Consider the following 12,501-nt stretch of genomic DNA (forward strand, 5'->3'; position numbering starts at 1 on the left):
GCAGCCATCCGCACATGTCTATTACGATAAAGTACTTGGAAACAGTGAGAGAGACACCCAGAGTCAGCTTATCGTTATCAAAGTTTAATTTTCTTCAAAAGTTAAAAACAGAACTCTTAGGGGAAAAAATAGGAAAGAACACCTGTCAACAACATTTTTAACCCTTTAGTGAGGGGGCCAGCGGGATGGTAAAGCCGAAGCATTTACAATGACTGAAATGAGATTGCAGAGTTAGGTACGGGGCAGCTTGATGTGTACGGGACAATATGACTGCCATTTGGGGGAGCCTATCTCTTTATTTGGATAAAAATGGTTTACAGTGTGTCTGTCTGTAAATTGACATCCGGCTTCCCCGAGTCTAAGCCCTAATAGAAACAGTAAATCAACCACAGGTACGTCTCGCCGGGTAAGGAGGATGGCAACTGCTTTTGTAAATAGTTTTATTGGACACACTGAGTCCGGGGCTGCATTCACGCTACAGCCACAGACTGGAGTAGTTGCAACAGAGACCCCAATATTTGCTTTGTGACCCTCTACTGAAAAAGTTTGCCAGCTCCTGTGCTGGAGAATGAAATAGTTCTCAGGTGGGCCTTTTAGACAGGGCTCTGGCATAAGATGTAAAAGTCCTGTGGTCAGCCTCGGGCCTGTTTGCTGGCATTGCGTCTTTTTTTCTCAGCATCGTCTAGGCCGGAAGGCTTATGTGTTTAGGAAGTTTTTGTTAGGTCTTTGCTGACGCCTCTTCTGAGCTTAATGACTGACCCTGAGACCAGGCCCCAGCCCAGGAAATGGGCCCCTTCCTACTCTCACGGTGACCTCCCAGCGGGTGGGGTCTGTCATTGTTGTCTGCCTTGTGCGTATTGCTTCCTGCCATTGAGTTTCAGCCCTTGCGGTCCCATTAAGAATCACGATGATGATGATAACACCCACAGCAGCTAACTGATCTCACGCCTACAGTGTGCCTATCAGAGAAGCCAGCGCTTAGGCACTGTTGTTACCACCCGTGCTTTACAAGTAAGGAAGCCAAGGCTGCCGTTTGTTCTTCATGAAACCTTCGCGGTGTTTCCCGTGGGGCAGCGGGCACACGTCGCTGAGGCCCAGCGCCTGCCGTCCCTCCCTCTGGGCTGCGTGGACCGTGGGGGTAGCCGTGTCTTTCTCTAGACTCGGGAAATCAGATTCAGAGCCAAAAGATTGAGGTTCCACTTTGGGCCCCGATGTGTCTCAGCCTAGCCAGTCTTCCCGCCTCCGTGAAATGGACATACTATTACTTAACCCCTTCCTGCTGGGATCTTTGTTGGCATTAAGCAGCTAATGGGTGGTATGCGAACCCTAAAAAAGCTACACGGACATTGGTGGGTTAACCCCCATCCTGCTCTTGTTACAGCTCCCTAATTCTTTCTGGATCCTTGGAGGAAATAAGAGTATGTATGCACTGATGCATAGAGGCTCCAGATTTTACATGTGGTTTTCAGGGTGTTTGTGGAGCTCCTGCAACTGGGAATTCTTGCAGGAATTCTCGAGCCATCGGCTAAAATTGAGGGACTTGGAACTGCTCTGTCATCCCTCCTTTTGCCTCCTCTCTAATTGGACGTGTATCTGCTGAGCTCCTCCTGGGTACAAGGAGTGCACGGCCCTGCCCCCTAAGCTCCCCTCTAGCCAGTCAACAGACACCCAAGGTGATTTTTGAGAGCGATAAGTGCTATAAGAAAAACATAACAAGATAATGTGCTAGAACATGGCTTGAGAAGGAGGGAGTGACTTGCAGTAGGGAGCTCAGGGAAGGTCTTTCTAAGGTACTGAGACCTGAAGGACAAGAAGGAGCCAGTCGTGAGAGGATAAGGGGTAGGGTGTGAGCCAGCCAGAATAGCACATGCAAAGGTCCTGAGGTAGGACCGAGCCTGAGTATGTGGGGGGCAGAAAACAGGCCAGGTGGCTGCTGCCTGAGGCTGGGAGGTCTCGGAGAGGCCGGCAGGCACTGGTCCACGTGTGAGACCTATTGACATTGACAAGGAGTTTATTTTTATTCTCTAAGATGCTGCTGTTCAATGCAAGAGCCACCTGTGGTTATAAAAATGAAAATTAAAATACAATTAAAAGTTTGGTTCTTCAGTAGAAATTGCATCCCTATATACTCTTGGCAGGAATGTAAAGTGATACAGCCGCTGTGGAAAACAGTATGGTGATTCCTCAAACAATTAAAAATTGAATTACCATGTGAATTAACAATTTTGCTTCTGGGTATATATGTAGAAGAATTGAAAGCAGAGTCTTGAAGAGATGTTTGCACACCCACGGTCATAGCAGCATTGTTCACAACAGCCAGAAGGCGGACGTGACCCAGTTTCCATGGTCGGATGAATGGATCTATGGAGTAGTATTCAGCCTTAAGCAGAAGGAAATTCTGAAGTTCTGACGTATGTCATAACATAGACGAACCTGGAGGACATTATGCCAAGTGAAATAAGCCAGACACAAAAAGACACATGCCACGTGATTCCACTCACAGGAGGTCCCCGAGGAGTCAGATTCGTAGAGACAGAAAGTCGATGGCAGTGCTGGGGACGGAGGGGGTGTGAGTGTTTCATGAGGACGGCGTCAGTTTGGGAAGGCGAGAAGGTTCTGGAGACGCATGGTGGGGATGGTTGCACAACACCGTGAATGTACTTAATGCCACAGAACTGTACACTTAAAAACGGCACAGTTTACGCTCTGTGTGTTTTGCCACAGTTGAAACAAATGTGGTTCCTAGCTGAGCTCACCACTGGCCACAGCCACAGGGGACAAGTGGCCACTGCAATGGATGGCATGCGGAGTGCCAACATTTCCGTCATCGCAGAAAGTTCCACGAGATGGTGCTGCTCATGTGTGAATGTGGCTTCAGGGGACACTTCTGGTCCCTGGGCCCAGTCCTTGGGGCCCACTCGGGCGCGATGTTCGTGATGTTTGCTGTGGTGAGCGGCAGGCCCGAGGGTTTGGAGTGAGTGACACTCTCCAGTTCCCAAATCGCCGTTCAAGCTGTGCAGGGAGTGAGTGAGGACAGGCTCCACTGTGGCCGAAGTCTGTCCAGCCCTGGAGATGCCGTCTGTCCACGACCGCCTGGGACGGTCATCGAGGGCCAGGGCAAATGGCGAGGGACCGAAATCAAGGGGTAATTAGTAAGCGACGGGTAGTGAGACATCAGGAGAAGCGGGAGGAAGCGGGCAGAGTCTAGCCTTGGGTCGCATGGAACAAGAAACTCCCTCCAGCCATGAAATCTATGCCCAGCATGGCCCCCAGCCCCAGAGCCCTCTCCTTCCTGCTCTGTCCTTCGGTCCGTGGAGATCGGTCATTATCTCCTTAGGCTCGCTGCAGGTATGCACGTCCCCTTACCTCCTGCTCAATGCTTGTTGCTATCCAATTACACATTGTGTGTTTAAATAGCTAAAACACCGTCTCCCTTAGACCCCGAACTCCTGAGGGCAGGGTCTGTGGCCACCTTGTTCCCACAGAGGCTGCAATATCTGGCTCAGTGCATGCAAACGCCTGTGGAAGCAATAAATGACCTTCGGGTGATTTGTTTAACCATCTTGTGCCTCGGTTTCCCCATTTGTAAAATGGCGGAATGGAGACAATGATATATTCTTTTATACCAGGATTGCAGCTGTGTGCTGGAGCTGGCTTGCTAGAGCTGGTTGTTTACTTTCCAGGAAATTTGCGAATCGGATGTTAAGCAAGCTTAAAAGTTAAATAATAAAATTTAAATAACATAACTTTATAATTAAATTATGTTAAAAACAAAGGTAATAAATACTCGAAGCTCCCCACTGATCTCCGTTTCCTTTGTCCGTTTTGCTTTCTGAGGTTTCAGTTCTTTTTTGGTCTGCAGATAGTGTATGGAAAATGCCAGAATTAAACAGTTTGTATGTTTTAAATCGTGCGCCATTCTGGGTGGCGCACGGAAGTCTCGTGCCGTCCGGCTCCGTCCTGCCCGAGCCGAGAAGCGTCCCTCCGTCCGGCGCCCCGCTGCCTGCGGGCCACGCGCGCGTCTGGACGGTGACGCGGACTCGCCTGGTGTCGCGTGCGTGTGTCAGCCGCCCCCTCCTTTTACTTCGCGGGGGCCGCCTCCGTGTGACTTTTATTACGGTATAGCGTTGTCATTGTTCTCTTGCTGTTATTATGGGTGTTAATCTCTTGCTCTTGCCTCATTTATAAATGAAACTTGATCGTGGATACACACATGTACAGGAAGAAACATGGCGTGTGCAGGGATGGCTGCTGTTCGTGGTTTCAGGCGTCCCTGGGGGTCTTGGAGCGCATCCCTCACAGATATGGGGGGACGGGTGTGACTGTGTTTATGCTTTGGGAACTCTTGGCTACTCTCGCATCTCCATGGTGGAAATGCCATTTAATGCTGTGCACCCACGTGTCTCTTACCCGCCCAGGGGTCAGGAACCTCAGGTTGGTGGCATTTACACTGTAGAAATTGGAAGATGCTACAAGCTAGAGCCTCTCTGTCCCCTCTTTGAAGTGGTCGTTAAACATTTACGAGCACACCATGGTTTTGGGGACTTCAATGAGTTAATGCTTTTGTTAATGGCTTTGTGCCCAGCGCGTAGCACGCACTGTAGACGTGTGGCTGTTATTGTTATTATTTTGTTTGGCTTGCACTCCCTAACCCAGCATTGCTGTCTGTGCAGACAGGAACTGGGCAAAGCCGTTGACCAGCTGTTTTCTTTCTCTCTGCAGTCTGCCCGACCATCTGTAAATCGCACGGCTGCACCGCCGAAGGCCTCTGCTGCCACAGCGAGTGCCTGGGCAACTGCTCCGAGCCCGGCGACCCCACCAAGTGCACGGCCTGCCGCAACTTCTACCTGGACGGCCGGTGTGTGGAGACCTGCCCGCCCCCGTACTACCACTTCCAGGACTGGCGTTGCGTGAACTTCAGCTTCTGCCTGCACCTGCACAACAAATGCAAGAACTCTCGGAGGCAGGGCTGCCACCAGTATGTCATTCACAATAATAAGTGCATCCCTGAATGTCCCTCCGGATACACGATGAATTCCAGCAAGTGAGTCCTGGGCGTGGGTTCCGCAGGTTGGGGGCTGTGAAGGGGAGAAGGGACACGGGGCTGGCGATGGAGGTACCGCCTGTTAGAACCGTATGCAAAACCAGAGGTCAGTGCCGATGAGTGAGAGAGCTGTGTTGACCGGCGATAAGCTAGCTCTCTTGGATGCCATTTGAAGCCTCCTGTTTTGGTCCTGGTCTTTGGAGCAGGAGTCGACAAACTTTCTCAGTGAAGGGGATGTATTTTTGGCTCTCGTACATGATTTTTAAAGCTTTCTGTGCTCAGCCTTGGGAATAGGAGACATATAGACATAAGCCCTTGGCTGCCTGGAGAATCCTTCACATTTACAGGATGGTCCCCACTGACGTGGCTGCCTGGTTCCAGCCAAGATGGAGCTCTGGTTTCTTTTTTAATGTTTTCTCTGATCTGGAGCCGGACAGTGTGCTGAGGAGGAAGAGACTTGGTGCTCGGTTATTCCCAGAGCTTTGTTGTATTTTGAAGCGCAGTGCCATGAAACCATTTCCTACCATTTGGGTGAGAAATAGCAGGGTTTTCTCTCTTTGGCGAGAGTCAGATGTCCCACACGCATCACGGACTTTTTGTTCATGTTGTTAGCTTCTTAGATGAGCTATTTTGGTATCTTGGGGCAGTAACCAAGTTTAAAAAATTTGTTTCCTGGGTTTTGTGTTTGGAAAAAAAAACCTCCACAGAACAACACAAAAACAAATCAGAAACAGACACACGCCGAGGGGCCTTGGGCCAACCTGCTTATATAAAAAATGTTCCTCTTCAGACTTGAGAATTGGCCAAGCAAGAGTGTTCTGGTGGGAAATTTTATTCCCCGGGTGGGGAGGATAGGAAGAAAAACAATCTTTATTTCAGTTCTTAGGAGCCTCGCTTTGAGTGTTTGTGAAACCTGCAAGTACAATATGTTTCGTTTTATTCATTTTTGATAAAAGCTGTCATGTGGCTTTGTTGACCAAAAATAGGTGATATAAATCACTTTGGCGTGCCAGACAGAGCTGTTTTTCTTTTTGGGGGCCGGTTTATCAGTAAGGTTGGGAAAATGACTATATTCCTTTTGATTCGTTTCTGGATTTGTTTGTTTGTTTGAAACGAAATGTGGCTATTAACGTCTGGTAAGATGTTTGTTTAGCAGTGGCTTTAAGTAAAAGGTAGTACCCCTTCAGCATGACTAAGACCTGAGAAGCATGGCAGCTGCCTCTGACGCCTTCTGACGGTGCGGTGTCCCCAGAACCAAAGCTGCAGGGAACAGCCGCATCCCGTGATGCCTATGGCCCTTACTGAGTGAAAGAGGGCGAAGCGAGAGATGCTAATTACGACCCATCATGGCACTGTGGTACTTTGTGGGTTTTTAAAAAAATTACTATTTTTCTTTCTGAAGCCTTCGTTTTATTTTGTGAAAGACATTAGTACCGTCGCATTTTCTCACGCGGTCTGCTAGCAAACAAGACCAGATGTGCTTGCTTCCATTCTTGCGGCTTCGCCGGGAAGTAGTTCTTGATGTGTTTGGAGCGCACATGGATTCATTATACGGTCTCCCTGTTCCTGGTCACCCCGAGATACCTGGCGGGAGCAGAGGGTGCTCTTTCCTGAGATGAGGAGGACTCGGTATTTGGGGTGAATGTTCAGCGTGGATGGGTGCAGGGCATCCCTTTTCCCCCTAGAATGCTCTGCCTCTTGCTCTTTGCGTGGCCAGCTTCTTCTTGTCATCCAGGTCACAGCTTACAAGTCACTTCCTCTGAGAACCCTCCCCTGTCTGAATTAGCCATCCAGCTACTTTTTGGCCCATCACTCAGTTTTAACTCTTTTCGTGGCATTTCCCACTAGCTGACATTTTAATCGTAATCTTACTAATACTCCCCAACAAGACCGTATGCTTGACAAATGTATCAGTTAGCTCATGCTGCATAACAAACCACCCCAGTACTTAGTGATTTAACTCTCATTTATGGTTTCTAATGATTTTGTGGGTCTGGCGTGGGCTGGGTCGGCCCTGACCGGCTGGTAGAGGATAGCCTGTCACGGCTCAGGAGGGTGGGTGGCTGAGGCCTTTGCACGTGGTTTCTCATCCCAGCAGCCAGGGAGAGCATGCTCCAATGTGCAAGTACTTTTCAAGCCTCTGCTTACGTCACATTTGCTAATATCCCATCAGCCAAAGCGATTCATACGGCCAAGCCCAGATTCACTACATGAGGAAACAGACCCCGCTTCTCCGTGGGAAGGCTGAGGAGAACGTGTGACCATTTGTAATCTCCCACACGGAGAGTCGATTGTTTTGTTCACTCATGTGTGCCTGTGGCTTAGAGCAGGCATTGGCGAAGGTCCAGATAGTAAATATTTTCGGCTCTGAAGGCCATATGGTCTCTGCTGAAGCTTCTCTACTCTGTCCTTATGGAGAACAGCCTTGGAAAATCCATAAACCAATGGGTGTGGCTGTATATAACGTTATTTACAAAAAACAGGTGGCCGGCTGGATTTGGCACATGGGCCGCACTTTGAGGACCCCTAGCTTTGAGTGTCACCTGTCACATGATATGTGCTCAGTGAATGTTTGTAGAACCAAGGAAACGACCCAAACATTGGGTCAGACTCTGCTTCCGCCCCAGCCGTCCTGGTACCACCTGGGTGTGCTGCACTATGGTTTGACACTAACTGCCTGACTATAAATTTGGGGGTTCTCATGAACCCCTTGGGTTCAGTGATTCGCCAGCACTCACAGAACTAAAGTAAAGCTGTACTGTTTATTCTGTCAGTACCAAGCCGACTGATGGTAGGGCCTTAGGAATGCCTGCCTCGCTCCCCCGGCACACGTCACTCCCAGCGAGCCCCACAGACACACCCCACGGGGGCTCCTGTTTATGGCTCAAGGTTCTTATTATGATCACAGGATGCACTTCAGCAAGAAACCATCAGGGAACTTTGAAGAAGGAGATTTATTACTCACAGGTCCTGAAGGGTGCATGGTACACCTGAGGGCCACCCAGCGAGGCCATAGAGTGGCAGAGAGAAAGAGGGCGGGGGACGACCCTGGGGCTCTGCCTATGAAATAGGCTCTGGGGTAGGGCATCTGTGGTTTCCTGGATTCTTTCTTTCTTGGCCAACTTGAAGCTTAAGAGCAGGAATTAGGGTGCTGGAAGGGAGAAATGGGGTCACCCAAGTGGTCAGTTGTCTAGGTGACCCAGAGCTTTATGTGAGAGGGTCCTTCATGGGTGGGAGCAGCCTGATTCCTCATCTGGTGGTTTTGCTGGTAGCTGTGTATGTGCTGGCGTTGTGTTTATTCTAGACGGATGTCTTTTGAAATGGATGCCTGGGCAATCAAAGTGCTCACTGTCAGGCACTTACACCGCGGACACTTAAAGCACAGCTTTGTGTTTCGGTGCCCGGGTGCCGTAGGGCAGGGTCTGGGGGCGTTGGGACACAGAGCCGGAGTCGGGGGCTTCACCCTCCCAGCACGTCGAGTGTTCACCGGCCAGAAAAGCCCACTGAGATGGAGTCCAGAGCTTTGCTTGGGCTTCGTTTCCTGTTGTGACCGATTGACCCCGGGACGAGCTCTGTCTCCAGCCCCGCTCCTCTCTCTGGAGGTCAAGCGGATAAAATGCCCAGCCCTCTAACCACATATTTGGTCTTTCTGGTGACCAGCCCTCATCCTGAAGCGACATAGGGACCGGCACAGGTCACCTCATTAGCATAATGAAGATGGCCCTATCACTTGGGAAATTCTAAGAGCTTTTGAAGCTCTGAGCCAGGATCTCGGACAGAGACCAACTATGTTCTTTATTTTACCACCATCACAAAGATCGTTGTGAAGAATTGCACACACAGAGGAGTGGAAATAACAGTAGCAACAATACTGAGAATGAAAAGTGATCCTCGCGGCAGTGACTAATGGTCTTTGTGTTCTATGTGCCAAGTGTGTTAGGCGTTTGCATATCATTTAGTCCTCATCTCCACCTGCAAGAGTGGGTGCTGTCCTCTCACAGGGGAGGAGACTGAGACTCAAGCGTGTAACAGTTGGGAATGTCAAAGTCGCTTGCAGCAGAATCCCAACCCAAACTGGCTGAAGCAAGACGAAAGGAGTTTATTGATGCCTATCACCAAAAAGTTCAGGGGATAGCTTCCGATCACCTGTATCCAGGAGCTCAAGTGATGCACAGGAGCTGTTTCTTTCCATCCTTGGCTTTATTTCTCCCGCCCTTGGTTTAGTTCTCAGGCAGCCTCTCCCCAGCTCCTTGCCCCATGCCAGCAATATAGTAATGCCCTCTTAGAAACAGGCTGCAAGCGAGTGGAGCCGAAGTCTGCCCCAGGCACCCTCCATCAGCTGTGAGGTCCTGTCGTAGCCCTGGGCACATCAGACCCCACACAGAACAAGCCTCCTATCTCCGTGGAGTAACAGCCTGAATTCTGCCACCTTGGGGTGCCAGCATCAGTTCAGCCACTTTGGCATAGCAGCAAAGTGAGTCCCACATAAGGCCCACCAGCTCGGCATCGTTCTGTCACCGTGGTAACTCTAGGGGTCCCATCCATTCGCGTGATAGTGTGAGTCCCGTCTCCACAGGGTGCAGCGTGAATCCTACAGGTCTGGAGTAGAGCAGGAGCCCATCATGTTGGGGAAAAGCCTTAGTCTCCTGACTTTAGAGGAATGCTGTAGGACTCGCCTCCGCGGACAAAGGGCATAAGCCTGTCATCGTAGGTGGTGGGTCTTATCTGGGGCGATTTGCCCTTCTCCCTCCAGGGGACAATGCTTTAGCTGTCATGCCTTCAATGGGGGTGCTACTGGGATCAAGTGAGTGGAGCCCAGGGATGCTGCTCAGCACCCTTAGCGTACAGTACGGCCTCACACAACGGAGAGCTCTCTGGCCCCAAGTGTCAGCAGTGCTATGGGTAACGGCGGGAAGTCCCATCGCTTGAGACCCTGTGCGATGTGCCATCTGGTGTATGGGGGTCCTGTGTGCCCTGACCCCTCTCTCTCCGCTCTTTCCTCAGCCTGATGTGCACTCCGTGTCTAGGCCCTTGTCCCAAGGTCTGTCACCTCCTGGAAGGAGAGAAGACCATCGACTCGGTGACGTCCGCCCAGGAGCTCCGAGGCTGCACCGTCATCAATGGGAGCCTTATCATCAACATTCGAGGGGGCAGTGAGTGTGTGGGGGGGAATGGCCTGCTGAGGTCCACCTTCCCTGTGAGCAGAAAGGGAAAATGGTCAGATTCTGCTTCATGCTACTTAGGGGATTTTAAGACCGTCCTGAGTGGTTCTCTGATCAGCAGAGTCTACCAAACATTTGCTTCCAAACCTGAAATCCACATTTCCTGCACTTGAGATTCTGATTTTCCATGTTGGGAGCTGGGGCATCTGGAATTTGTGTTTTTAACAATCAGGCAACACACCCTGTTGCAGGTCTGGGGACCGTGTCTTCAGAAATACTGTCACAGGCAAAAAGGCATTTCTTTGTTTGTTTATTCAGCAAACATTTGTGGAGTACTCACAGTGAACAAGGCAAAGTCCGTGCACAATGGGTCTTGCAAATAAGCAAGTCAGCGTCTAATGTAAACCCAGGCGGATGTCTTCGATGAAGGGAAGCAGAGCAGGGGAGGGGAGGGAGCGGTCGCGGGTTGGCAGCTTTTCCTTATAAAGAGGCCGTGTAATAAATATATTCAGCCTTGTGGGCCAGAGGGTGTGTCATCATTACTCACCTCTGCCAAATGGGCGTTGCTCTGTGCCAATAAAACTTTATTTACAAAGCGTGCAGACTGGGTTTGCGAGCCTCTGAAACAGAATAAGGAGGTTGCTCTTTTAGAAGAGTTTCCGGTGAGAGGAGCCATGCTTTGGGTTAGCGATGGAGCAAACCAAGCAGATGGAGGGGACAGTGATAGTCTGGGCCAAGGAGGTGGCCAGGCAAAGTCCTGAGGCAGGAGTGCGTCTGGTCTGTTGAAGGGACACTGGGAAGACCCACGTGCCTGGAGGAGGGGGAGCAAGGAATGAGAGGAGACAGGGAGCAGTGGTCACTTGTTTAGGGACTTGTCCACCCTGTAGTAAGGGCTTTGGACTGTATTTTAATTAAGTATGGCTCATTTTGAGCAGATTCATCTTAGTCATTTGTAATTTAACTCCTCACTGTGGGAAATTATGGGAAGATTAAAATATTTCTGTAAAAACTCACTTGATATTCTCTCCCTTTCTTAGACAATCTGGCAGCTGAGCTAGAGGCCAACCTCGGCCTCATTGAAGAAATTTCAGGGTATCTGAAAATCCGCCGTTCCTACGCCCTCGTGTCTCTTGCCTTCTTCCGGAAGCTACGTCTGATTCGGGGGGATACCTTGGAAGTCGGGTATGTGGGTCTCGCTTCTTCTGTGGCCAGAATGCCAACTAAGAAGTTCGTGAGTTAGAAAAAGTTAGGGGTTTTCGCCAGGACATGGAAACAACCTAAGTGTGGTAAAGAAAATGTGGTATATATACACAGCGGAACATTATTCAGGAATATTATTCATAAAAAGGAAGGAAATCCTGCCACTTGCAACAACATGACAACATGGATGGACCTTGAGGGCATTATGCTCAGTGAAATAAGTCAGATAGAGAAAGATGTATACTATATGACCTCACTTATATGTAGAATCTAAAAAAAAAAAACAACCCAAGCTCATAGATACAGGGAACAAGTTGGTGGTTGTCAGAGGCAGGGGGTAGAGGCAGGCAAATTGGATGAAGTGTATCAAAAGGCACAAGCTTCCAGTTGTAAAATAAATAAGTCCTGGGGATGTACAGTATGGTGACTTTAATTAATAATACTATACTGTATATTCGAAAGTTGCTGAGAATCTTAAAAGTTCTCATGACAAGAAAAAAAATTTTAACTATGTAAGGTGCTGGGTATTAACGAAGTGTGATAATCGTTTTGCAATGTATACCTATATCAAAGTATTATGTTGTACACCTAAAACTAATAATGTTCTATGTCAATTATATCTCAATAAAACTGGGGGAGGGAATAGAAAAACTTAGGATTTTTTTTTTTAATTGAGGTATAATGGACATATAATGTATTAGTTTCATGTGTACAATATCATGCATGATTTGATATTTGTATCCATTGTGAAATGATCACCAGAATGAATCTAGTTAACATCTGCCACCACACAGTTACAGAAAAATTTTTTTCTTGTGACGAGAAATTTTAAGATCTACTCTCTTAGCAGCCGTCAAATATTCAATATAGTGTTAACCATAGTCAGCATGTTGTAACTTAGGGGTTTTTAAAGCCAAAAAACATTTATCAGGAGAAGGCGCTTAGAGAAGAATCGAGAGGAAGGGATGTGTGTTGGAATATGTTTGAAGATCCAGCTCAGGAAGGTGACACCCATTTTACGGTCACTCTTAGAAGTCGCAGGGGGTACACCCTAACTTTGTGCCCTCCAGAGGCACTGTTGGGTATGAAAGAAGC

The 12,501-nt window shown here is 49.0% G+C and overlaps 1 protein-coding gene across 1 annotated transcript in view; it reads left to right on the forward strand.

The window, feature by feature from the left end:
• INSR (insulin receptor) overlaps window positions 1-12,501 on the forward strand; it is a gene marked incomplete at its 5' end in the record, with an annotated part of 116,118 nt that overhangs the window by 64,439 nt on the left and 39,178 nt on the right. Inside the window, 3 exons of the mRNA XM_015593468.2 lie at window positions 4,723-5,044; window positions 10,049-10,197; window positions 11,244-11,388. Of these exons, the coding sequence (XP_015448954.1) occupies window positions 4,723-5,044; window positions 10,049-10,197; window positions 11,244-11,388 (616 nt within the window). The remainder of the gene's footprint in view (window positions 1-4,722; window positions 5,045-10,048; window positions 10,198-11,243; window positions 11,389-12,501) is intronic.

This window comes from Pteropus alecto, unplaced genomic scaffold (genome assembly GCF_000325575.1).
Source record: "Pteropus alecto unplaced genomic scaffold, ASM32557v1 scaffold37, whole genome shotgun sequence".
In the NCBI taxonomy this organism is placed as follows: Eukaryota; Metazoa; Chordata; class Mammalia; order Chiroptera; family Pteropodidae; genus Pteropus; species Pteropus alecto.